This window comes from Lepidochelys kempii, chromosome 12 (genome assembly GCF_965140265.1).
Source record: "Lepidochelys kempii isolate rLepKem1 chromosome 12, rLepKem1.hap2, whole genome shotgun sequence".
Lineage (NCBI taxonomy): Eukaryota > Metazoa > Chordata > Testudines > Cheloniidae > Lepidochelys > Lepidochelys kempii.
The window spans coordinates 2698094-2725537 of NC_133267.1; the positions used below are offsets into that span (position 1 = coordinate 2698094).

The window sequence follows — 27444 nt, forward strand, 5'->3', positions numbered from 1 at the left end:
GGCTGGGACTGAGGAGTTTGGAGGGCAGGAGGGGGATCAGGGCGGAGGTAGGTTGGGTCATGGGAGGTGGGGTGAGGGCTCCAGCTGCGGGCTCTGGGATGGGGCTGGAGATGAAGGGTTTGGGGTTCAGGAGGGTGCTCCAGGTTGGGGCTGAGGGGTTCGGAGTGTTGGTGGGGGCTCTGGGCTGAATCTGGGGGGCTGTGGTGCAGGAGGGGGTGTGGTGAGGGGTGCAAGCTTTGGGAGGGAGTTTGGGTGCAGGAGGGGGCTCTGGGATGGGGCAAGGGATTGGGGTGCAGGAAGGGATTTGGGGTGCAGGCTCCAGGAGGGGACTCAGTGCTGGGGCATGGGTTCAGGGTGCAGGAGGGGGTGCCAGCTACAGGAGGGGGCTCAGGGCTGGGGCAAGGGGTTAGGGTGTGGGAGGGGCGTGGGCTCCTGCTGGGCGGTGCTTACCTCGGGCGGCGGTGCAGTGGGGCTAAGGCAGGCTCATACACACACAAACGTAGGCCTGCCTGCCTGACAAAATAATAACAGCCTGCAAATTTGCATTGATTTTCACATATTTACATAAACTCAGGCACCAACCATCAGAAGCATTTGTCTTCCTGTTTAAAATGCTCTGTGACAAAGCCCAAAGTAAGTGTGGCATGTGTTTACTGGGAGGCTGCAGAGTTTGGGAGGTGCCACGTGTCATGGATCCACGGGTCCGCTGCTCTTGAACAGCTCTGGGGGGGGAACAGTCCCTGGGAAGACCCCTTTAGTGTGTCAGCCCCTTCAGGTCACACTCTCTCCCTGGGTTGAGCCCCTTGGCTTCTCCGCCTTCTGGGACTGAACTTCGGAGCCTTCAGCACCCCTGCTTCACTCTGTGAGCTTGACCTGAATTGGACACCTGGGGAAGACTTGCAAGCCCAAAGGGAGCAATGTACCCCCAACTTCCTGACTCAGAAGTGACGCTCAGCCAGCAGAAGGGTCTGTTAGATGTCTGGAACACAGCATAGAAAGTTCTTGATTATCACAGAGAACAGAAAGTTACAGCCTGGTCCATCTGGGTCAGTTCAGAGCTCAGAGATCTCTTTGACCCACCTTGAGTCCCAGTCCCGAAGAGTGTGTCATGCTTCCAGCAGCTCACATGTAACTACTCCCCACCCCCACCCCCAGACTCCTCCTCAGCCCTTTGCGTTGTCAGTTGTTGGCTGCATGTGTGTTCTCTCGGCATGCTGCACTGGCTGTAGCCAGATAGCCTGTACAGCAGACTTTGATTGTAGTGCCCAAGAAGACACAGACTCTGTTCAGTGGCAAAGGCTCTCAGCCAGGCTTATTGCCAACAAAGCATGATCCTAGTGCCTATGCATGCTACAGGTACACTGATACATGTATACTCATGACAATGGACTAGCTCAGTGAGTGGCAGGACTTTCTGTTCTCACCTTGGCCAGACAAAGACATTCCTCCTGAGACCCCTCTTTTATACAAGCAAATTACTTGGTACCCTTCTGACATGGTTTGTGACCATCTTATACCCTGTACCTGTTGGTTGGATCAAAACATTTCCATCCATCTCTCTGTCATCCTGACCTTATGTCAAGGAGAGGTCAGTGTGTCCCTATATCATCTTTGGGGAGTGTGTATACACCATACATTCCTGTCCTGGCACCAGCCTTCTGGAATGTGTTTCTATGAATACTTAGTACCTAGGAGTGCTTGTGTTTTCGCAACGCCAGCCCTGGCCCCGCCAAGTCCATGTACCGGAGAGTGAACCTGTGAGCAGGCCTCTGCTTTGGAATGGGCCCTGGCTTTTGCTCATAGCCTGACTCTTGCTAACTTTGCTGTATCTCAGCAGGCCCTGGCTTTTGCTCACTTTAGTTCATGCCTTAGGCCTCGTACCAGATCCCATGCTTTAGACTCTCTTTCTACTAAACTTTGTTCTTGCTTCCAGGCAAAGATGGTCACTTGGCCATCTTCCTTAGTGCTCTGTTCTCCAGCTGGTCATAACTGGCTGTCTTCCTGCAGAGGGGGTGGGCTCCCCTGGTCGTTAGCTGATAGGTACCAGTTGTCTGGGCAATTGTCTGGGATCAGGCCCCAGAAAGCTGGGTATCAGCCACACCTGGATCTCTGGGTCTCTGCAAAGAATAAACAACCTTCTCCCCTGACCTAGTTAACCATGCTGCTCATAGGGGAAACTGAAGCACACACAATCGTCATCCAAAATATTATGAAAAACTCTCATACCATGTAAATACAAAGAGTAATCAAACACATCCCTGCCACACTTCAGTATTCTTTCCCACTCAAGTGGTGACAAGGGGGAGATGAGGTGTGCCTTGTAATACTCCATCGAGCTTAACTAACTTACTGAACTCCAGCCATGCCCAAAGGAAATGCGGGGGCAGGTCTTTCAAACCAGTTCTGCTCAGCAGACTATAATGTCTTAAAGGGCACACACTGGAAAGTTGGGGACCCCAGAAATTGCATGCCCATTTTTTATTTCTGCATGTGTTTGCTCTCCGACCTGAGAGAACACCCTGAACACTTTCTGGGTTGCCCCAAGAAGTTCTCATAGTAAATTTCAAACTCAAATAGGATAAAATGTGAATGGTGAAGAGCATGCAAAACAGAGCTCAAAATACTCCACAGTCATCCCCACCTTGATTTCATGCAGGTCCATCCGCACAAAACAGCTTGCAGGATCTTGGCCTTCAGGAGCCAATGGGGTCAATAGAATCTGTTTGTTGATGGGAAACAGCATGATACGGAAAGCATGAGTTTTCACTTTCTCCCCCACCACCACACACACAAAGTGGATCTAAACAGAACCATGGGTATCCTTCCCCCCCATCTCCCACCCCTCCACACACACACACTGTCCCCCCCCCCACACCACACCCCGTCTTTCATTTTGACATCACCACCTCCATGGGCTCCTCTCCTTTATAGACACCTGGCCCCGTGGAGTCCTTCCTCCACCTGGGAGGACAGGAGAATGACCCCCTCTGATGTTGCTGACTGGGTTGTTTACCTTCACGGAGCCTAAAATGTCTCCTCCACAATGTCTCTGAGCTCTGTGAGCCTGGGAACCAAGAATTCCTAGGTTGCTCCCTTTCTTAGGGCAGCCCCACACCAATAATTTAGCTTCCTATTTCCTCGTTTCGTTGCCTTTATATCCCCTCCTCACTTCCCCTTTTCATTTTCCCTACACTTTTTTCTGATATCTTCCCTTCTCTTTTCACCTCTCTTCACTCCTTGCCATTCTGCTTTATCCCTCTCCTCTGTGCACTCTCCTTCTGCCTGCCTTCTCCCCAGGCACATTCTTCTCCCCTCCGTCATTCTTCTTTACAAAACACATTAGGCCCGTAGCACAGAGCTCTCCATAGCAGCTCAAACCTTTTGGCCCTCTGGAGATCCCCTACTTCTCTTCCCAGTACTTGCAATTTCTTTTTAACACCAAATTTGTTCCTATTGAACTGAATGGAGACAGGCAACCCCAGTGAGCAAGACTAGGTCCTAAATGCTGATTTTCCTTGTCGCTCTTTGGGGGACTCCTGAGCCCTCCAGATCTGTCCCTTTGTTTAGCATTAATCTGATTTTCCCCCCCAAAGCAAACAAGATCAGACAGTCTGTGAGCTCCTTCCAATTTGTTCTTGTCTAAGACAATCTCCTCCTTTAGTCTGGATTTACATGGAAAACGTTATCAGGAAAGGACCTTCTTTATCTGTCTCCAGAGGTCTGTGATTTAGCAGCAACAAAAATGACTTAGGCCTAGTCTACACTATGGGGTTAGGTCAAATTTAGCAGCGTTAGGTTGATTTTAAAATGAATGTGTCCACACAATCAACCCCGTTCCGTCGACTTAAAGGGCTCTTAAAATCGACTTTTGTAATTCTCCCCAGCGAGGGGAGTAGCGCTAAAATCGACCTTGCTGGGTCAAATTTGGGGTAGTGCAAATGCAAATCGACGGTATTGGCCTCCGGGAGCTATCCCGGAGTGCTCCATTGTGACCGCTCTGGACAGCACTTTGAACTCCAATGAACTAGCCAGGAACACAGGAAAAGCCCCAGGAACTTTTGAATTTCATTGCCTGTTTGTTCAGCGTGAAGAGCTCAGCAGCACAGCTGACCAAGCAGTCCCCCCAGAATCGCAAACGAGCTCCAGCATGGAGCAAACAGGAGACACTGGAGCTGATTGCTGTTTGGGGAGAAGCATCTGTGCAGACAGAAGTCCGATCAAAAAGAAGAAATGCAAATATAATTGCCAAAATCTCACAGGGCATGGTGGACAGAGGCTACAACAGGGACATACAGCAGTGCCGCGTGAAAGTCAAAGCATCATAGAATCATAGAATATCAGGGTTGGAAGGGACCTCAGGAGGTCATTTAGTCCAACCCCCTGCTCAAAGCAGGACCAATCCCCAATTAAATCATCCCAGCCAGGGCTTTGTCAAGCCTGACCTTAAAAACTTCTAAGGAAGGAGATTCTACCACCTCCCTAGGTAACGCATTCCAGTGTTTCACCACCCTCCTAGTGAAAAAGTTTTTCCTAATATCCAACCTAAACCTCCCCCACTGCAACTTGAGACCATTACTCCTTGTCCTGTCCTCTTCTACCACTGAGAATAGTCTAGAATCATCCTCTTTGGAACCACCTCTCAGGTAGGTGAAAGCAACTATCAAATCCCCCCTCATTCTTCTCTTCTGAAGACTAAACAATCCCAGCTCCCTCAGCCTCTCCTCATAAGTCATGTGTTCTAGACCCCTAATCATTTTGTTGCCCTTCGCTGGACTCTCTCCAATTTTTCCACATCCTTCTTGTAGTGTGGGGCCCAAAACTGGACACAGTACTCCAGATGAGGCCTCACCAATGTTGAATAGAGGGGAACAATCACGTCCCTCGATCTGCTGGCTATGCCCCTACTTATACATCCCAAAATGCCATTGGCCTTCTTGGCAACAAGGGCACACTGTTGATTCATATCCAGCTTCTCGTCGACTGTAACCCCTAGGTCCTTCTCTGCAGAACTGCTGCCTAGCCATTCGGTCCCTTGTCTGTAGCGGTGAATTGGATTCTTCCGTCCTAAGTGCAGGACTCTGCACTTATCCTTGTTGAACCTCATCAGATTTCTTTTGGCCCAATCCTCCAATTTGTCTAGGTCCCTCTGTATCCTATCCCTACCTGCCACTGTATCTACCACTCCTCCTAGTTTAGTATCATCCGCAAATTTGCTGAGAGTGCAATCCACACCATCCTCCAGATCATTTATGAAGATATTGAACAAAACCAGCCCCAGGACCGACCCTTGGGGCACTCCACTTGATACCGGCTGCCAAGTAGACATGGAGCCATTGATCACTAGCCATTGAGCCCGACAATCTAGCCAACTTTCTACCCACCTTATAGTGCATTCATCCAGCCCATACTTCTTTAACTTGCTGACAAGAATACTGTGGGAGACCGTGTCAAAAGCTTTGCTAAAGTCAAGAAACAATACATCCACTGCTTTCCCTTCATCCACAGAACCAGTAATCTCATCATAGAAGGCGATTAGATTAGTCAGGCATGACCTTCCCTTGGTGAATCCATGCTGACTGTTCCTGATCACTTTCCTCTCGTATAAGTGCTTCAGGATTGATTCCTTGAGGACCTGCTCCATGATTTTTCCGGGGAGTGAGGTGAGGCTGACTGGCCTGTAGTTCCCCGGATCCTCCTTCTTCCCTTTTTAAAAGATGGGCACTACAGTAGCCTTTTTCCAGTTGTCCGGGACTTCCCCCAATCACCATGAGTTTTCAAAGATAATGGCCAATGGCTCTGCAATCACGGCCGCCAATTCCTTTAGCACTCTCGGATGCAGCGCATCCAGCCCCATGGACTTGTGCACGTCCAGCTTTTCTGAATAGTCCCTAACCACTTCTTTCTCCACAGAGGGCTGGCCACCTACTCCCCAAGCTGTGTTGCCCAGCGCAGCAGTCTGGGAGCTGACCTTGTTCGTGAAGACAGAGGCAAAAAAAGCATTGAGTACATTAGCTTTTTCCACATCCTCTGTCACTAGGTTGCCTCCCTCATTCATTAAGGGGCCCACACTTTCCTTGGCTTTCTTCTTGTTGCTAACATACCTGAAGAAACCCTTCTTGTTACTCTTAACATCTCTTGCTAGCTGCAGCTCCAGGTGCGATTTGGCCCTCCTGATTTCATTCCTACATGCCCGAGCAACATTTTTATACTCTTCTGTTTATTTGTTTATTATTTGCTGGGACCAAAGGGAGGACGCTACCTTTAGTCGAACGTATGAGCAGCTGGCGGCCGTTGATGGGACCCTGATCGATCCATGCTGGGCAAAGGTGTGGCCTCATTTCGAGTTACACCATGACCATCTCTCTTGGGTGGAACGAGATCCCCACATCGGAGAGGTCCAGACCCAGCTGCTTGTGCCTCGATGTCACTGATGAGCGGTAATGAAACTCGCCCGACTGCAGGGCACTTGGGCCATGAAAAGACCCTTGCCCGAATCTTGACACGGTTCTTCTGGCCCGGGGTGCACCAGGACATGAGGAACTATTGTAGTTCCTGTCCAGAATGTGAGCTGGCTGCTCCCCCACAGATGCCCAAGGCCCCACTGATTCCCATGCCCATTGTAGAAACACCATTTGAGCAAGTGGCCATGGACTTGGTGGGCCCCCTCCCACAGAGTATGGCTGGGTTTCAGTACGTGCTGGTCTTCGTGGATTACGCCACCCATTTCCCCGAAGCCGCCCCAGACGAGTCCCCTTATGCTGGCTTATGTAAATCCTATTTAAGGGTGGGGAGGAAGGCAAACAGGACTCCTCCTCTTCATGGCCTCTCTGTCCAAGAAGAAAGATTGCAAAAGGGAAGGCAAGGGGGGAATCCAGACTGAGGACAGGGGCACAGGCTGAAAAGGAATATAACTGGAACTGGAACTATCTGTAACCAACTTTTTTAGTGAAACTAGCTTAGTTTGCATGTTTGATTTCATTTGCTTTGTAATCTGCTTTGTTCTGTTCATTACCCCTTTTTCCACTTAAAATCTGCCTTTTATAGTTAATACAATTTGTTTTGTTTATTATTAAATCCAGTTTCTGTAATTTCTAACTTGGGGGAGGAGGCGAATTTCATAATATATCTTTGGGTCTGCACCCTCAAGGGTGGTGGACATCTGAGTGCAGGAGCAAGTCCCTTAACCTGAGTCTTCCCAGAGCTGATCTGCAGCTGGGTGTGGTTCTGCCTGTGTGTGTGTTAGAGGAGATTTCAATGGGAGTTACGTGTGATGGGTTGGACCCTTGGGAAGCCACCTGATGTGCTGAGATACCACTGAGTCTATCTGTTCTGCCAGCATGGGCCCCCTTTAACCTGTCTTGCTGAGCCAGGCTCTTAAAATCTCCTCTAACACACACAGCAGGGAAAGCGCTGCAGTCTGTCCACACTGACAGCTGCAAGCGCACTGGCATGGCCACATTTGCGGCACTTGCAGCGGCATTGCGAGCGGTGTATTGTGGGCAGCTATCCCACAGAGCACCTCTTCCCATTCTGGTAACCGTCACCCTATGTCTCCTGGGTGCTGGCAGACGCGGTACGGCATTGCTACACAGTAGCAGCAACCCCTTGCCTTGTGGCAGCAGACGGTACAGTACGACTGGTAGCCGTCATCGTCATGTCTGAGGTGCTCCTGGTCGCCTCTGTGAGGTCGATCAGGAGCGCCTGGGCAGACATGGGCGCAGGGACTAAATTTGGAGTGACTTGACCAGGTCATTCTCTTTAGTCCTGCAGTCAGTCCTATTGAACCGTCTTATGGTGAGCGGGCAGGCGATACGGACTGCTAGCAGTCGTACTGTACCATCTTCTGCCGAGCAGCCATGAGATGTGGATGGCATGCAGTCCTTCTGCACCGTCTGCTGCCAGCCAAAGATGTAAAAGATAGATGGAGTGGATCAAAACAAGAAATAGACCAGATTTGTTTTGTACTCATTTGCTTCTCCCCCTCCCCTGTCTAGGGGACTCATTCTTCTAGATCACACTGCAGTCACTTACAGAGAAGGTGCAGCGAGGTAAATCTAGCCATGTATCAATCAGAGGCCAGGCTAACCTCCTTGTTCCAATAAGAACGATAACTTAGGTGCACCATTTCTTATTGGAACCCTCCGTGAAGTCCTGCCTGAAATACTCCTTGATGTAAAGCCACCCCCTTTGTTGATTTTAGCTCCCTGAAGCCAACCCTGTAAGCGCCCCTCCCAGCGTCAGAGCAATGGCAAACAATCGGGCATCTGAGAGTGCTGTCCAGAGCACTCACAATGGAGCACTCTGATGGGGCTAAAACATTGTCGCGGGTGGTTCTGGGTACGTGTCGTCAGGCCCCCGTTCCCTCCCTCCCTCCGTGAAAGCAAGGGCAGACAATCATTTCGCGCCTTTTTTCATGAGTTACCTGTGCAGACGCCATACCACGGCAAGCATGGAGCCAGCTCAGGTAACCGTCACCCTATGTCTCCTGGGTGCTGGCAAACGCGGTACGGCTTTGCTGCACAGTAGCAGCAACCCATTGCCTTCTGGCAGCAGACGGTGCAATACGATTGGTAGTCGTCCTCGTCGTGTCCGAGGTGCTCCTGGCCACGTAGGCTGGGAGCGCCTGGGCAGACATGGGCGCAGGGACTAAATTTGGAGTGACTTGACCAGGTCATTCTCTTTAGTCCTGCAGTCCTATTGAACCGTCTTATGGTGAGCGGGCAGGCGATATGGACTGCTAGCAGTCGTACTGTACCATCTTCTGCCAGGCAGGCAAGAGATGAGGATTGCTAGCAGTCGTATTGTACCATCTTATGCCAGGCAGGCAAGAGATGAAGATGGCTAGCAGTCGTACTGTACCATCTTCTGCCGAGCAGCCATGAGATGTGGATGGCATGCAGTCCTTCTGCACCGTCTGCTGCCAGCCAAAGATGTAAAAGATAGATGGAGTGGGTCAGAACAAGAAATAGACCAGATTTGTTATGTACTCATTTGCCTCCTTCCCTGTCTAGATCACACTGCAGTCACTCACAGAGAAGGTGCAGTGAGGTAAATCTAGCCATGTATCAATCAGAGGCCAGGCTAACCTCCTTGTTCCAACAACAACGATAACTTAGGTGCACCATTTCTTATTGGAACCCTCCGTGCAGTCCTGCCTGAAATACTCCTTGATGTACAGGCACACCCTTTATTGATTTTAGCTCCCTGAAGCCAACCCTGTAAGCCGTGTCGTCAGTCGCCCCTCCCTCCGTCAGAGCAACGGCAGACAATCGTTCCGCGCCTTTTTTCTGTGCGGACGCCATACCAAGGCAAGCATGGAGGCCGCTCAGCTCACTTTGGCAATTAGGAGCACATTAACCACCACACGCATTATCCAGCAGTATATGCAGCACCAGAACATGGCAACGCGATACCGGGCGAGGAGGCGACGTCAGCGCGGTCCCGTGAGTGATCAGGACATGGACTCAGATTTCTCTGAAAGCATGGGCCCTGACAATGCATGCATCATGGTGCTAATGGGGCAGGTTCATGCTGTGGAACGCCGATTCTGGGCTCGGGAAACAAGCACAGACTGGTGGGACCGCATAGTGTTGCAGGTCTGGGACGATTCCCAGTGGCTGCGAAACTTTCGCATGCGTAAGGGCACTTTCATGGAACTTTGTGACTTGCTTTCCCCTGCCCTGAAGCGCATGAATACCAAGATGAGAGCAGCCCTCACAGCTGAGAAGCGAGTGGCGATAGCCCTGTGGAAGCTTGCAACGCCAGACAGCTACCGGTCAGTTGGGAATCAATTTGGAGTGGGCAATTCTACTGTGGGGGCTGCTGTGATGCAAGTAGCTCACGCAATCAAAGATCTGCTGATATCAAGGGTAGTGACCCTGGGAAATGTGCAGGTCATAGTGGATGGCTTTGCTGCAAATGGGATTCCCTAACTGTGGTGGGGCTATAGACGGAACCCATATCCCTATCTTGGCACCGGAGCACCAAGCCGCCGAGTACATAAACCGCAAGGGGTACTTTTCGATAGTGCTGCAAGCTCTGGTGGATCACAAGGGACGTTTCACCAACATCAACGTGGGATGGCTGGGAAAGGTGCATGATGCTCGCATCTTCAGGAACTCTGGTCTGTTTCAAAAGCTGCAGGAAGGGACTTTATTCCCAGACCAGAAAATAACTGTTGGGGATGTTGAAATGCCTATATGTATCCTTGGGGACCCAGCCTACCCCTTAATGCCATGGCTCATGAAGCCGTACACAGGCAGCCTGGACAGTAGTCAGGAGCTGTTCAACTACAGGCTGAGCAAGTGCAGAATGGTGGTAGAATGTGCATTTGGACGTTTAAAGGCGCGCTGGTGCAGTTTACTGACTCGCTTAGACCTCAGCGAAACCAATATTCCCACTGTTATTACTGCTTGCTGTGTGCTCCACAATATCTGTGAGAGTAAGGGGGAGACGTTTATGGCGGGGTGGGAGGTTGAGGCAAATCGCCTAGCTGCTGGTCACGCGCAGCCAGACACCAGGGCGGTTAGAAGAGCACAGGAGGGCGCGGTACGCATCAGAGAAGCTTTGAAAACCAGTTTCATGACTGGCCAGGCTACGGTGTGAAAGTTCTGTTTGTTTCTCCTTGATGAAACCCCCCGCCCCTTGGTTCACTCTACTTCCCTGTAAGCTAACCACCCTCCCCTCCTCCCTTTAATCATTGCTTGCAGAGGCAATAAAGTCATTGCTGCTTCACAGTCATGCATTCGTTATTCATTCATCACACAAATAGGGAGATGAGTATCAAGGTATCCCAGGAGGGGTGGTGGAGGAGGGAAGGAAAATGCCACACAGCACTTTAAGCACAGCACTTTAAAAGTTTACAACTTTAAAATTTATTGAATGACAGCCTTCTTTTTTTTGGGCAATCCTCTGTGGTGGAGTGGCTGGTTGGCCAGAGGCCCCCCCACCGCGTTCTTGGGCGTCTGGGTGTGGAGGCTATGGAACTTGGGGAGGAGGGCGGTTGGTTACAGAGGGGCAGCAGTGGCAGTCTGTGCTCCAGCTGCCTTTGCTGCAGCTCAACCATACACTGGAGCATACTGGTTTGGTCCTGCAGCAGCCTCAGCATTGAATCCTGCCTCCTCTCATCATGCTGCCGCCACATTTGAGCTTCAGCCCTGTCTTCAGCCCGCCACTCCGGTTGCCTCCGGCCAACCAGCCATGACGTTCATCCATTCATGCGCGCCCTCCTGTGCTCTTCTAACCGCCCTGGTGTCTGGCTGCGCGTAACCAGCAGCCAGGCGATTTGCCTCAACCTCCCACCCCGCCATAAACGTCTCCCCCTTACTCTCACAGATATTGTGGAGCACACAGCAAGCAGTAATAACAGTGGGAATATTGGTTTTGCTGAGGTCTAAGCGAGTCAGTAAACTGCGCCAGCGCGCCTTTAAACGTCCAAATGCACATTCTACCACCATTCTGCACTTGCTCAGCCTGTAGTTGAATAGCTCCTGACTACTGTCCAGGCTGCCTGTGTACGGCTTCATGAGCCATGGCATTAAGGGGTAGGCTGGGTCCCCAAGGATACATATAGGCATTTCAACATCCCCAACAGTTATTTTCTGGTCTGGGAATAAAGTCCCTTCCTGCAGCTTTTGAAACAGACCAGAGTTCCTGAAGATGCGAGCATCATGCACCTTTCCCGGCCATCCCACGTTGATGTTGGTGAAACGTCCCTTGTGATCCACCAGAGCTTGCAGCACTATCGAAAAGTACCCCTTGCGGTTTATGTACTCGGCGGCTTGGTGCTCCGGTGCCAAGATAGGGATATGGGTTCCGTCTATAGCCCCACCACAGTTAGGGAATCCCATTGCAGCAAAGCCATCCACTATGACCTGCACATTTCCCAGGGTCACTACCCTTGATATCAGCAGATCTTTGATTGCGTGGGCTACTTGCATCACAGCAGCCCCCACAGTAGATTTGCCCACTCCAAATTGATTCCCAACTGACCGGTAGCTGTCTGGCGTTGCAAGCTTCCACAGGGCTATCGCCACTCGCTTCTCAACTGTGAGGGCTGCTCTCATCTTGGTATTCATGCGCCTCAGGGCAGGGGAAAGCAAGTCACAAAGTTCCATGAAAGTGCCCTTACGCATGCGAAAGTTTCGCAGCCACTGGGAATCGTCCCAGACCTGCAACACTATGCAGTCCCACCAGTCTGTGCTTGTTTCCCGAGCCCAGAATCGGCGTTCCACAGCATGAACCTGCCCCATTAGCACCATGATGCATGCATTGGCAGGGCCCATGCTTTCAGAGAAATCTGTGTCCATGTCCTGATCACTCACGGGACCGCGCTGACGTCGCCTCCTCGCCCGGTATCGCGTTGCCATGTTCTGGTGCTGCATATACTGCTGGATAATGCGTGTGGTGTTTAATGTGCTCCTAATTGCCAAAGTGAGCTGAGCGGCCTCCATGCTTGCCTTGGTATGGCGTCCGCACAGAAAAAAGGCGCGGAACGATTGTCTGCCGTTGCTCTGACGGAGGGAGGGGCGACTGACGACACGGCTTACAGGGTTGGCTTCAGGGAGCTAAAATCAACAAAGGGGGTACCTGTACATCAAGGAGTATTTCAGGCAGGACTTCACGGAGGGTTCCAATAAGAAATGGTGCACCTAAGTTATCGTTCTTATTGGAACAAGGAGGTTAGCCTGGCCTCTGATTGATACATGGCTAGATTTACCTCGCTGCACCTTCTCTGTGAGTGACTGCAGTGTGATCTAGAAGAATGAGTCCCCTAGACAGGGGAGGGGGGAAGCAAATGAGTACAAAACAAATCTGGTCTATTTCTTGTTTTGACCCACTCCATCTATCTTTTACATCTTTGGCTGGCAGCGGACGGTGCAGAAGGACTGCATGCCATCCACATCTCATGGCTGCTCGGCAGAAGATGGTACAGTACGACTGCTAGCCATCCTCATCTCTTGCCTGCCCGGCAGAAGATGGTACAGTACGACTGCTAGCAATCCGTATCGCCTGCCCGCTCACCATAAGACGGTTCAATAGGACTGACTGCAGGACTAAAGAGAATGACCTGGTCAAGTCACTCCAAATTTAGTCCCTGCGCCCATGTCTGCCCAGGCGCTCCCAGCCGACGTGGCCAGGAGCACCTCAGACATGACGATGACGGCTACCAGTCGTACTGTACCGTCTGCTGCCACAAGGCAAGGGGTTACTGCTACTGTGTAGCAATGCCGAACCGCGTCTGCCAGCACCCAGGAGACATAGGGTGACGGTTACCTGAGCGGGCTCCATGCTTGCCGTGGTATGGCGTCTACACAGGTAACTCAGGAAAAAAGGCGCGAAATGATTGTCTGCCCTTGCTTTCACGGAGGGAGGGAGGGAACGGGGGCCTGACGATATGTACCCAGAACCACTCGCTACAATGTTTTAGCCCCATCAGGCATTGGGATCTCAACCCAGAATTCCAATGGGCAGCGGAGACTGCGGGAACTGTGGGATAGCTACCCACAGTGCAATGCTCCGGAAGTCGACTCTAGCCTTGGTACTGTGGAAGCGCTCCCCTGAGTTAATGCACTTAATGCACTTAGAGCATTTTCTGTGGGGACACACACACTGAAATATATAAAACCGATTTCTAAAAAACCGACTTCTATAAATTCGACCTTATTCCGTAGTGTAGACATAGGCACCAATAATGCCCTCCCATAGTGAAACCCAGAGGAGGGCTAAAGCCAGGTAGAAAAATCCATTACTTTAAAACCAAGGAGTTTCTGCCAAATTATACAAGGCAGGTGGCTGTTGGGTCCTCATGGAGCTGGCAAAGACCTTGTTTGCCTAACATAGTTTAATGCTGAGCTCTCCAGAGAAATCCCTGTGGCTGTAGAGGGCTTGGCAGAAGCTCAGACCCTCTAGTTCTCTCTCTGCCCACCATGGCAGTTGTTCTGCTGTCTAGCGATCTACTCCAACCATCCCCACTTGTGGATTTGATAAGGCAAAGCAAGTGATTGTTTAGCTGGGAAGTCCCTGCAGGTTTCCAAGAATACGATGCCACAGACTGCCACAGCTCGGCTCTTTGCTCTCCAAAACACGCAGGCCCAGATTCTCAGAGGTACTTAGGCTCCTAATTTCTGTTGAAATCAATGGAAGTTAGAAGCCTAAACCCCTTTGAGACTCTGGGCCTTAAATATTATGGATGGGATCCACAAGCACTGAAGTGCCTATGTCCCGTTTTTAGGTGCCACTGCAACCCCCACAACTCCCATTCGGTTGCTGGCGACCCCATAGGCACCTAAACACCCTCAGCACCCAAGCTTTTTTGCAGTAAAAATTCCCTAGGCATCTGTGTTCCTCCCTCTGCGGATGTGAGCGGCAACCTCACTCTGGGTGCTTAGGCACCTATGTTCCCACCTAAGCTCCAGAGCGAGCAATGGACCAAAGGAAAGATAAGCACTCCTTGGCCTAAATCATGTGAGGGACCCATTCCAGTAAACATGCTCAGAAGCTGCCTAGCTCCATACAAAACAGCCAGAGTGCAGAGGAGAAGACGACTCCCTTTATAACAGGGGTTCTCAAACTAGGGGTTGTGCCCCTCAGGGAGTGACAAGGTTTTTTTCATGGGGGGTTGTGAATTATCAGCCTCCACCCCCAAAACCCCTCTTTGTTGGTACTCTGTCGACACTTTTGCTGACAAAATACTTCCAGCCCCGTGAGCAGTGTTTGCTTTGTCGGCAAGAGAGCCCTCCTACCAACAAAGCCACATTCACACTGCCACTTGCTGCGGCAAAACTTTTGTCTTTCGCGGGGAGGCTTTTTTAAGCACCTGTGAAAGACAAAAGTTTTGTCCACAACTTGGCAGTGTAGACAAGCCCTAAGTCACCACCTCCTCCTGTTCTGCTTTCTTCTCTCCCATCTCCCCCCAGTTCTTTTGTATGGAGTTAGGCATCCTCTAAGCTCACCTACTGGATCAGGCCCTGGCTGGGATGATTTAGTTGGGGTTGCTTCTGCTCTGAGCAGGGGGTTGGATTAGATGGCCTCCTGAGATCTCTTACAACCCTAATCTTCTATGATTCTGTCTTTGATTTAGGCAGAGGAGTGCCTATCTGATGAAGTGGGCTTTAGCCCATGAAAGCTTATGCTCAAATAAATTTGTTAGTCTCTAAAGTGCCACAAGTACTCCCCTTCTATCTTCCCCCAGTTCATGAACTGCTAGCAGAGATAGGCACTTCCTTGCAGCCTAGAATTAGGTGCCAAACTCCGAGCAATCAGTGCAAACTTTCCCTTTAGCACTCCACCAATGTGCCTAGGCCCTCATCTGGAGGAATCGCTTCTGCTTTGTGGCCTGCTCATTCTATGGCCCCTGTTACTTTATGGTGCCAACTGTTGTGGGGGATTTTCTGATATGCTTTCCTTTCCAACGGGAACTGGATTGAGTCGACCAAATTCATGTCCCACTGAGTAATTAATGAAAAATCTGCCTGTTTTTACCATTTCTGACTTGATCTGAATAATTAGTGTGAAGGTGAGAGGTGCTATTGGCACCAAAGCTAATTGCATAAACAGCAAGTATGTGTTTACCACAGGCGTGTGTGACAGACCTGCTGACACCTAACTTCCAGTGGGACATCTGGGGAGGAACTAGGACCCTGCTATGTAATGCCAAGGAAATGCACTGGACTAGGAGAGCTTTCTAGGGAGACAAATCATGAAAGTTCTGCTGAAAGATCAGGGGGAGTTCCACCTAAATGGGGAGAGATGGAGCGGCGTGGGGGTCTGGCCTCCCACGCATTCAGCCACACCGCTGTACCCTGGTGGGCGGTGAGTGGGCGGCCGGAGCAGGTGTCTTTCTGCAGGGGCAGGGAAGAGCACACAACCTGGGTGGCCATGGCAGCAGACTGGAATGGGGGTGGCGAGGGGCTGCGACAGGCCTGGACGAGCAGGGCGTGAGGCAAGGGGGGTGAGTGGCAAAGGGATGCCGCCTTGGTGGGTTGCTCGGAGGCACGGGGGTGTGGCGGGAGAGGCTCAAAGGCCTGGCTGGGCGGGCGGCACTGGCGTGGGAGGAGAGGGGCTGTGGGATGGCACGCCCTCGAGCCGGGGGCTCTGGAGAGTGGGGCTGAGGCGGGAGGGCCGCGGGCTGAGGTGAGGGGGCAGGGGTGCCCTTGGAGTACAGGGCCGGGGGCTGTGGCCTGGGCTGTGGGGCCGGGGCGGGAAGCCGGGAGCGGGCCTGGGGTGCGGGGCCGCGCCACGGCGCGGGGGGGCGGGGCTGCGGGGGCGCGTCACGCGGCGGCGGCGGCGGCCGAGGCGAACGTCCCCGGAGCCTCCAGGCCCCGCCCCCGCGGGACACCCCGCGCGCCCCCCCTCCCTTCCCTTCCCGGCGGCCCCGCCTCGCGGCCTGGCGCGGGGCTCGCGTCTCTCCGAAGGCCGCAGCCGCCGGCCCGGGTAAGGAGGGCGGGCGGGCGGAGCGGGGCCCAGCGCGGCTCCTCGGGCCTCTGCCCCGCGCCGAGCGAGCGAGCGAGCGGAGCCCCCGGCAGCGCGGGCCGGAGCCGCCCCTGTGGGCTGCCCCCGGGCGGGGCGGGGCTCGGGCGCCTGGGCCGCGCAGGAGCGCCCGCGGGCAGCCCTGAGCCCGACTCCGCCGCCACGAGCCGGGGCCCCGCTGAGCTGCCGCCGCTCAGAGATTTGAGACTCTTACGGGTCGCCCCCGTCCCGCCCCCCAGCCGCGGCGGACGCGGGGGCTGAGGAGGCGCTGTCCGCCCCTCCCGCCTTCCTTCCCGCGCTGTACCTACCTTCCCGGCGTGTGCAGCGACCCTCTTTGGTCTGTTCAAAACGAACGGCGGGTCATTCGTGTGCCTAAGCGTGGTCCGCACCAGCCTGACCCACCGCTGCCCCGCTAGGAGAGCTTGGTTTGATCGTGGGGGCACGGGGCGAAGCCAGCTGCGTTGCCCGTCGTGCTGCCCTCATCCGTTTGGCCCCTGTCGCGGCGGTAGCCGAGTCTCTGAGCGCTCCCGTGAGGTAGGCAGGTGGTGTCCCCCTTTCACAGATGGCGAAGCCAAGGCAGGGAGGAGGCGTCTGCGTGGCACCTGGGAGCAAAACTCCCAGCCTGGTCGGACACACTTGGGCTCGTGGGGCTTGAGCTAGCGCAGGAGAAATAGCCGTGTGGATGCTCAAAGAAACGGAGGACTCGTGGCACCTTACCCACGAACCAGTTTATTTGCGCATAAGCGTTCCTGAGCTGCAGCTCACTTCATCGGACGCAACTCACGAAAGCTCATGCTCAAATAAATGGGTTAGTCTCTAAGGTGCCACACGTCCTCCTTTTCTTTTTGCGAAAACAGACTAAGACGGCCGTTACTCTGAAACCTGTCATTATGCAAGTGTGGATGTTGTGGCTTCAGAAGCAACCCAAGGGTGGACCCAGGGGGTCAGCTGCTTTCAAGCCTGTCCATGTCCACATTGCTATTTTTAGCATACTTGCTAGGCCCAGTCTTTCTACCTGGACTGTGAGGCTCTCTCTCAGCTCTAGTGTAGACATCCCCTCTTTGGATATGCCTGCACTGGAGCTGGAGTACGTCCCTAGGGTTTCAGACAGGATTGTACAGGAGTGACTAGCCTGTCCTGGTGCCTGTGCAGCTGTGGCTGTGCTGTGACTTTTAGTGTGCTAACTTGATCAAAGCTAATGCCAATATGTCTTCCTGAGCTGGAAATTACTCCTCCTGCTACCATCACAGGAGGTCTGTGGTGGACTGTAAAACAAGTCCACACTGAACCTTTTTTGCTTGATTTCCAGTAAACCCAGTGCCTTAACTGCAAAATCATGCTACGTCTTTCCCAGGAAGAAGTATTTCTGTTTTTGTTTTAAAGCAGCTCCCTATTAATTTCATTGGGTGACCCCTAATTCTTGTGTAGTGTGAAGGGGTAAATAACACTTCCCTATTCACTTTCTCCACACCATTCTTGATTTTGTAGACCTCTATCTTATCCCCTCTTAGTTGTCTCTTTTATAAGATTAACAGTACCTGTCTTTTTAATCTCTTCTCATATGGAAGCTGTTCCGTACCACTTTATAATTTTTGTTGCTCTTCTCTGTACTACTTCCAATTCGAAATACATATTTTTTGGGATGGGGGCCACTAGAACTGACTATCACTTTCAAAGTGTGGGATTGGTATGAGTGTGGGTGGTGGTAAAAGAGGACACTCTCTCTCAATTTGTGAAATCAAAGTCTGAAGTCTGGATAACAAGTGAGTTCGTTAAGAAATTAAACAACAAGCTTGCTTTTATGTCATGAGGGTGAAGTCTCTAGCTTCCATCTTTTGTGTTAGCCAGATGGGTTGGCCAAAATTCTTGTTTTGGATAGTTACAATTTGCCTCTCTGTATTCCTTTCAATTGCAATATAGTATTTTTCACTGCTTTTCCTAAACCTGTTCTGTGGAGCTAAACTGTTGCATTTTTTTGTGGTGGGTGAAATGATGTGCAGAACTAGAGAGGATCTCTTGGCTCCCAAACTGCTGGTCATTTTGCTTAAATAATGCTTCTTGAGTTAAAATGTTGGCTTTGAACTGAGAACCCAACTGTTGCCCTGCAGAGTCAGAACTGTCTCTTAAAGTTCTGTGGTGCATGCAGTAGCAGCTTGGTTCCTTCCCGCTATTGTTCCAGCCTTGCCTCTGCTCTTTTTTCCCCCCCATTCCCCACACCAATTCTCCCATATCTCTCCAAAATGTTACCTTTCTATATTAGTTGGATAACTTTTACTAGTTAATTGGCACTTGGGGAATTTAAGGCATATATATTTTCCGTCTAAATGTATTGGGTCAAAATGGAGGTCTTACTCCAAAGCAGAACTAGAATCATAGAATATCAGGGTTGGAAGGGACCTCAGGAGGTCATCTAGTCCAACCCCCTGCTCAAAGCAGGACCAATCCCCAACTAAATCATCCCATTACTACTTGAGTAACTCTTTATTTCACTCTTAAAATATCTCAGTAAAGTATTTTTCCCTTCTCATTCTGGAACACACACTCTAAAACCAAACAAGTTGAAATAGCTAACTTTTTCTTAAACTTTACAAATGTATTATCTGTTTAGTTTTTTTAACTTATTCAGTGTTTTCTTATGGTTGGGAAGGTGTCATTGGTTCGGTTCATGTAACCCCCTTATCTTTTCTTTGTTTCCCCTCTCCAGATTGTGGGTTAGTCCAAGAATGAACAAATATACGAAGCCTTATGGTGAGCAGACCACAAATCTTGAAAAATTCAGCCCTGTGATTCTTGCTGAAATTGAGGAGCTCTTTGAGAAGAAGTTCTCATATACAAAACCATCGAATAGTGAATGGCAGCTGCCAGATTCCAGTGATGTGTTTACCTGCAATCACAAAGAATTCAATACACTCCTTGCTCTGAAGGACTCCATGAATGAAGTAAAAAACCAACTAAGTGATAAGAAATTGGATGCATGGCATCAGCACACTTCCTTCACCAACAAAGCAGGGATAATCATTCCTCATGTGAAGAAATCTGTGAATGCTGAGCTGTGTACCCAGGCTTGGTGCAAATTCCATGAGATTTTGTGCAGTTTTCCCCTTCTCCCGAAAGAAGCTGTTCAGAATGGAGAACTCTATTCTGTCCACCTCTGTGAAGCACCTGGTGCTTTTATAGCCAGTCTCAATCATTACTTAAAATCCCATCACATTCCCTGCGATTGGAACTGGGTAGCCAATACCCTAAACCCATATCATGAAGCAAATGACACCCTTGTGATGATTATGGATGACCGACTTATTGCAAATACCTTGCCATGGTGGTATTTTGGACCGGATAATACTGGGGATGTGATGACCTTAAAACATCTGACTGGACTTCAGCACTTCATAAGTAATATGACCACTGTTCACTTGGTAACTGCTGATGGGAGTTTTGATTGCCAAGGAAACCCAGGTGAACAAGAAGCGCTTGTCTCACCGCTACATTACTGTGAAGCAGTCACTGCTTTAATGACCCTTGGCAATGGTGGCTCCTTTGTTTTGAAGATGTTCACTTTGTTTGAACATTGTTCTGCCAATCTGCTTTTTCTGCTAAATTGTTCTTTCGAGGAGGTCCATGTCTTTAAACCTGCCACTAGCAAAGCCGGGAACTCTGAAGTCTATGTAGTTTGCCTTCATTACATGGGCAGAGAGGCCATCCATCCTGTGCTGTCCAAGATGATGCAGAACTTTGGAACAGAAATTGTTAACAAGGCACTCTTTCCACAACATGTGATTCCAGAATCTTTTCTTAAAGTACATGAAGAGTGCTGTGCATTCTTTCACAAGTACCAAATAGAGACTATATCTGAGAACATCCGACTCTTTGAGTGCATTGGGGAAACAGAACAAGAAAAGCTGAACAATTTAAGGGACTGTGCAGTGGAATTTTTCATGCAAAAGTTCCACCTGAAACACATTACAAGAAATAACTGGCTAGTGAAGAAATCTCATGTAGGCTGCAGCATGAACGCAAAATGGTTTGGACAGAGGAACAGATATTTTAGTACATACAATGAAAGAAAGATGCTGGAATCCCTGACATGGGAAGATAAGGTGGCCAAAGGCTATCTTAATCATTGGGCTGAAGAGCACACTTTAAGTAATGCTGGGAAAAGCTGCATTTTGGAAGGGTCATCCCGTAATCTTGAATGTAATTTATGGTACATCCTGGAGGGAAAGAGGCTGCCAAGAGTAAAATGCTCTCCATTCTGTGATGGTGATGTCTTGAAGAATCTCAATGAAGCCATCAAAGAATCATTAGTAGGCAGACTAAAAACTATTTCCTTTTCCAGACAAACACAGCACCCATGTCATTCTTGCAGTGTTCTTACTGAGGCACTGATACTATCTGAGTTGTCTAGCCTTACCAAGTACCATCAGAAAGTACCAAATGAAGGACACAGTGACCAAATCAAGTGTCTTGTTGTGGGCTTTCCGTCTCTTTGTGACATCAAAACTCAGTCCAACGTGGAAGTTAGGCTCCTGGAGTCAGCTGCATTCTTGACTTTCAGCTGTTCTTTGCTTCATGATGGAGAGCCAAAATATCAGCAGCATCTTTTGGACTGCATTCTGCGTGCGGTTAATCAACTTCAACTGGGAGATGCTTTGATTCTGCCTGTTCTTTCTTGTTTTACACGCTTCACAGCTGGCCTGATTTTTGTACTGCATGGCTGTTTCAGCTACATCACATTTGCTTGCCCCATAGCCTCTGAACCTTTAGGGACCACTGCTGTTCTGTTGTGTATTGGCTATCAGGGTCTTCCAAATCCAGTTGTTGAGTACTTGCAGGATCTGAATAAACTAATGAGCTCTTTGCTCAACTCAGACTCTCCCCAGCAGGTTTTGCAGTTTGTCCCTATGGAGATACTTTTGAAAGGCGTGCTACTTGAGTTTTTATGGGATTTGAATACTGCCATTGCAAAGAGGCAGCTCCATTTGATTGTACAAGTTGAGCAGCAGCAAATGTCATGTAATCTTTAATTTTAGTGATTCTAGAATCGAATTGGTAGATGTTTCAAAAGATTCACTTCACTGGCTGTTTAAAGTTCTTAAAGTTTTTTTTATTTTTCTTTTGCTAGTGTGAATATCACTTCATTTTAAAACAGTGGGGATTATTTTAATGTTGGTATCCAATTTTGGATCGCCAGTTCTACAGTACTGCCTTATGGCATTAGGTGTTGCCATACAATCCTGTAAGCATGGGGGTTATTCTACATGGTGGGGAAATTAAGGCAAAATGAAGGACTGAAATTTTGGAGAAAGGGGAGTTGTTCTAGGTAATGCCTTTGTACAATCTTGTCTTCCCTCCACGTAGGCATAACCTCACAATGACTATATTTCTGTGATGAGATTTGACTGGAGCTTAATTGATGCCACTGCTGATCAGCCAGTAGAGGCTGCTAGTTGTATCCCTTTCATACTGTCTCTCACTGTTAATTTGAGAGCTCTGGGGACCCAAATGTGGTATTCAAACTTGGTAGCTGATAGCATTTCCATGCTAGCTAATTTTCCCTTTTGATTAAAAAGAGGCTGGCTATGCTGTTGCCTGCAGAAAGAATTGAAATCCTTTAAAAATATCTCTAGAGTTGCTGAATACACCACTGTTTTCTGAAGCAAATATTATATTTATCTCAAATTTAATTTTATAAGCTGTTGCCTTAGCAGATCTGAAGCCATGCTGGCAAAGGCCTCAGTTTTTCAAAAGTTACTGACTTGTGATTTGGATGTCTCAATTTTTGTTGCCCAACTTTAGGCATTAAAGAAGGTTGACTTTTCAGAGTTCAGGTCTTCACCACTTTCTGAAAATTTAGCCCTCCTTAAAAAGGTATTTCAAGTTAGGCACATGCTGGCAGCCGCTAGAATGCTATGTGATGCCATTTATAACATACCACCATGTAGGGCCAAGGTCAGATGTAAAGCACAAGGGAGACTGGTTTTCTTATCAGGAATTTTGTGATCGCAGAATCCCAAGTTACAAATCCTTGCTTTTTCAGCAGTGTATAGGAGGGAATCAAGACTTCTGGGTTCTACTCCCATCTATGAAATAGACTTGCTGTGTGGCCTTCAACAAGTCACATCACCTCCCTATGCCTCCATTTTCCCATCAGCATAACACTGTTTGAGTTTCCAAAGTGCTGAGGATTCATTCATAAAGATTTTGAGAACCTTGGGTGAAAGAGAGAACTGCCTATTGTTGTCTACTATGGTAGCTGTCAGCAGGTGACCCACAACTACTGATTTTAATTAGAAACGTTATCAAGTGCAGTTTAGAAGCAGCAAATAATATGTCTCACTGTGTGACAGTTGGAAGCATGGAACTGAGAAAAGTGAATGAAACTTGTTGGAGGGGAAAAAAAAGTATGTTACTTGATTTGATCCTTTTAGGAGTAAAATGAAAGAGAAAATGAATAATTGACACTACTGTCCCTTAAGGAAAATCAGATTTTACTTTTTCATATTGCTCCTTTAAGATCTCATTTTGATATCTAATTCATTTTCTTTAAAACTTTGTTTCCAAGATTCTAATTTACATAGAAGACCTACTTAGAGAGAGAAATGGTATTTAAAGGGGGAAACTTATGGATTTAATGTTGGTATAAAAATTACGTAAATGAGTGCATGTGAGAGAAAGGGGTTAGTAAAAGAAAAGACAGCCTCCTGATTAATTACCAGTCACTTGTGGAAATACTTTTAATTACATGAGGAAGGAGCTTGAAGGATATTTGATTATCAGTGGGGATTAAAAGCACGGTTGAAAAACTCTCTTGTCTGGTGGTGCTGCACACTTAGTAGCCTTTCTTGTCACTTTGGTAGGGGTGGAGTGTAATCTAACATTTTATTCTGCTTTTTGTTTACTGGGTTTGAGTTGGTAGCTTAAGTCTAACTACTTTTATAACATTCTGTACAGACTTTGCTTTTCTGATCCACTGAAACTGCGCAGAAGTGGATCTGTTTGGCTCCTGCTTCCCACAAACTTCCCAAATTGGTCACTGTTCATTTTAACTTGCTTTAAATTAACTTCCTGTAGTTGTTCTGTGGAGATGAAGAGAGCCTTGCCTCCTGTCAATCACAGGCAAGCAAAACAGTTCAGCAGATGCTGGGGGGATCAAGAGACTAAGGCAGCAAAAGCTTCTCCAGTAAGTGATTCTGAAAGCTTAGGAAACTTTTTAAGAGGACCCGAGGGGCCAAAAAGGAGGCAACATTGAGGAACAAAGGAAAATGAAGGGGAATGGAAGGAACAGAAGACCTATAATGTGAGAAAGAAAAGGGGAAGGGGGAAGGATATATGAGGGGGATAATGGATCTGAGAGGACAGTGTGATTAAAAACCTCAGGTACAGTACCATAAATTCAGTATTCACAAATGATCCTTCTGTTTCCATGTATATGGGAGAATGAGCAAAATTAGAAGTATCGCCATCCATCAAAAAGCAGTGTTCCCTCTCCCTCTCCCCTTTGTAATTGTGGGATTACAGAGGGTTACCTTAACCTGTTTGTATCCTGCTCTAGTCAACCCATATGGGAAATCACCTCTTCTGAAGCAGGAGCACATACCTATGTATCTGGAAGTATTGTAGATGTATGTTTACATTGTCACAATCTATATTTTGGAGTACTAAAAAGTCAAAAGGTCCCCCATATAGTTTGTCAACTGAAATCTAGACATCAATTCTTTCTGGGCTTAACGGGACATCTATAACTTTAGAAATCTGACTTCTGTCTGATTTTTTTTTTTTAAACCTACTGTTGCTACAAATCCCAGAGATAACTATACCTGTAGGACAAATACAAAAACTTTTTTCTCTATTTTTTTTCCCAATTGTCTGCTGTGTATCTTTGCCAGGACTCTGTCAGTTTCACTGTTTTCCCTCTGCCATCAGTCAGTATTCCCCATTTGTATGGGCCTTTCACATAGCAATGGTGGAAGATGGGCTTTTTTTTTCCTTTAATGAAATGTGGTTGTAAAGCCACAAAAATTGACAGGAAGACTCTGAAGCAGATGTACTTCATGAAAGTATCTTTAACTCTCTGGAATTGACTAGACTTCACATTGACAAGGTCCCTTGAGGTGCCTCACTTCTTCCGTACTTTCTGAAAGCCATCTTTCCAGTATCCAGAAATTAAAAACAGGAGGCGTAACTTGACTTGGGGCCTGATTTTCAAGAGAGTTTAGCAGCCAACGTACTTCCAAAGTGCTTCTCATGAAAATCTGATTGCCACCTCCCAGAGGAGAGACATAGGGGGAGGATGTCTTAGAGATCGTTTTATTGGGTGAAATCCTGGCCCCATTGAAGTCAGTGGGAATTTTTCATTGACTTCAGTGGGGCCAGGATTTCCCCCCTGGAGTCTCAGGGTGCTGGGTTTTGGTCCACATTCTCCTGGCAGAGTGATCCATAAGGCTCATTTTCAAATATGGAGGATTCCAAGGATGCTGGCACAAGGGCTTTGTGACTCCACCCTACTCATGGAGCCTGTGTGTTCTCCACTCTCTCCCTGGCACAGAAATCCTGTGGTCACAGGTGCCCCCTTGGATCCTTCCTTAATGGGGAATTCTCCATGATGGAGGGGTCTCTGTGAGAGTCCCAGTCTACATTTTGTTTTTAAAATAAAATCACTGAAGTCTAATCAAAGTTAGGACTGTTGCTTTGTCCTTTTATTGTGAATGTTGTGGGCTGATTGTGTCTTAAAGACCAAAGACTCCTCAAAAAACCAGTAACGTTTACGTGTTTCCATTGTGCCTTTTGTGGGAGTCATAAGAAAGAGAGGGAAGAATGTATTAACCTTTTTGGATAGAGATGAATTGAAGAGTCTCTGATGCAGTTAAATTCATTTGCCAAGTCTTATGTTTGACATAGAATGAGGCCTGATTAAATATGTCTTAGCTTTCTTTTTTTTTTTTAAACAACTGGCAAGTTTATTTTTTCTGCCTCCTACCATTTGAAGAGGAACTGGATGTTGGTCTTAGTGTTTTAGAAGCTACAAGTTACATGCAGTGAAAGGGAGGGGAGGGAGCAAGTCATTGATCAAGCTATATAATGTACAGAGATGATAAATACAGATGAGTTATGAGAATGTGAGATGGATTTGGTTTATTTGGCAGCCTTACTGTTTCAGATTTTCAATTATGAGTTCATATCTAGGCCCTAGTGATTGTTAGATGAAAGGCCTGTCTCTGGTTTAATTTGTAAAGATTTTGTACTTGATTTGGCTCCTGCCTAAGAGCCATTTGACTATTGATTTCAAAATGTTACACTGATTTAGAATAAGTGAAATTTGAATAAAATATCTACCCAATGAAACGACTCTTTAGTTGAGTGCATTAAGGTTTGGAGACTTGCCATTTTTTATTTGTATTGTAAATTATTGTATTTAAGTGTGTGTGTGTGTGTACACACGCATGCATATTCAAATGAGGTATATAAAAAGCCTGCTGGTTTTCTAATTTTATTTCTATAAGGCATAATGAGATTTACTGTATGAAATCTTGTCCTCTGCTAAAATTATACTAATTGCTGTCTATTCAACTTAAATTAAGTTAGATCAGTCAAATTACTAGTAGAATAAGTAGACTGTGGTAGAATTACTGGATATTAGAAAAGCAATTTGGGACTTTGGTATAAGCTATCTGAATAGCTTATGCAGTAGGAACAGAAAAGTCTTATGTTCTGGTTGTTAAGATGAGATCTTGAGCTAGGGTGTGGAATATTCTTAAATATTGATTCATTGGGATGCACAGTGTGACCATAACACTCTAGCCTATGGGGCAGGAAGTCTTTCTTTATCTTCTTCTGTAACATTTCTTTTGAGATTTTAGTCCTTAAACTTGGGAATAATTTTCAGCACATTATTTTGGAAAAATAAACTTAGCATAATGTTTTTCTCTTGCTATTTGTATCTGGATGCCACTAAAATATGTCAGCGTGGCTATTCGTGTAGGCTGACAAATTGTGGGGGGCACTTGTTTTCTGGACATGACAGCTTCGCAAATTTTATGCTTGTGCATGGAAAGTAATGTGTTTATTGTTTTTTTTACAATGGGCATATGAAATATCATTAGTTTTTGTTTTTCTCCTAATATCTTCAATCACTGGTGTAAAGGTTGGGTGAAAATATTTTTTTTTTGGTGCCTGGATTGCTAAAGTTTCATGACAATATTACAAGACTGAGATAAGGGAAGCCATTTTCATGGTTTTCTTGCTGAAAACTTGGTTTGCTTTCTTCCTTTTAAACTTCAGCTCAGCTGGCAAAATGTATTAACTGGACAGGATGAAATAAACATATAGGCCCAAACGGAGTTGCATCTATTTATGTCAGAAGTGAATGCAGCCCATGATTGCTTATCAGTAACTGTTTATTATACAATAATTTGGATTGCTGTGTAATTCTGTGTAAATGCTGGCAATTCTGAAATTTATTCTGAGCTTTAAAAGTATATCAACTTTATGTGGAAATTCTGAATGGTTAGAGACAACTGGCTTGTAACAAAGCATAATTTGCTGTTACAATTACTGCCTAGCTAAGCAGTCTTTCTGTCCATCTGTACAGTCTGATTAAACTTGCTCACTGGGCCACTGTCTACATTTGCCCAACCTTGCTTGATAAAGATTCCTTCAGAGGTAGGCTCGGTGGGATTTACTGCCTTGAGAGACCAATTTGTGCATGTGTTAGTTAATGCTGCTGAGATTTGCAATCCTACATCAGATTGGAAGGGTTTGCTTTATAACTAAGTGGATGTTTGTTTTGTTTGGGGGTGGAGTATTTATGGATATAAAGATTAAAGAATGCTGGCTGAAGCTGGCTATTGTATTTCTCTGTTGACCTCTGTAAATGTATGCATGTAAAGTGTGGGGGTTTTTTTTTTGTTTTTTTTTAATTATTTGAAAGGGGGGGTGAAACTTGTGTTTGGAAATAAAATTTTATTTTTCTCTGAG

At 47.8% G+C, this 27444-nt stretch overlaps 1 protein-coding gene and 1 long non-coding RNA gene across 5 annotated transcripts; one reads left to right on the top strand and one right to left on the bottom strand.

The window, feature by feature from the left end:
- Positions 1–535: 535 nt before the first annotated feature.
- On the bottom strand, positions 536–17086 carry LOC140896079 (uncharacterized). The gene is made up of 3 exons (XR_012154445.1): positions 16779–17086; positions 2642–2719; positions 536–979 (listed from the first exon to the last, which is right to left on the bottom strand). It is a non-coding gene; the product is annotated as an uncharacterized lncRNA (long non-coding RNA).
- On the top strand, positions 15726–27444 carry CMTR2 (cap methyltransferase 2). Of its 4 annotated transcripts, none has more exons than XM_073307154.1 (2): positions 15726–15952; positions 19175–27444. In XM_073307154.1, the coding sequence occupies exons 1-2, from the start codon at positions 15741–15743 to the stop codon at positions 21492–21494; spliced, it is 2532 nt and encodes an 843-aa protein (XP_073163255.1). In that variant the 5' UTR covers positions 15726–15740; the 3' UTR covers positions 21495–27444. The 4 variants fall into 4 exon arrangements, with proteins under 4 accessions (XP_073163255.1, XP_073163259.1, XP_073163257.1 ...); XM_073307158.1 differs by lacking the exon at positions 15726–15952 and adding an exon at positions 16117–16134; XM_073307156.1 differs by lacking the exon at positions 15726–15952 and adding an exon at positions 16359–16434.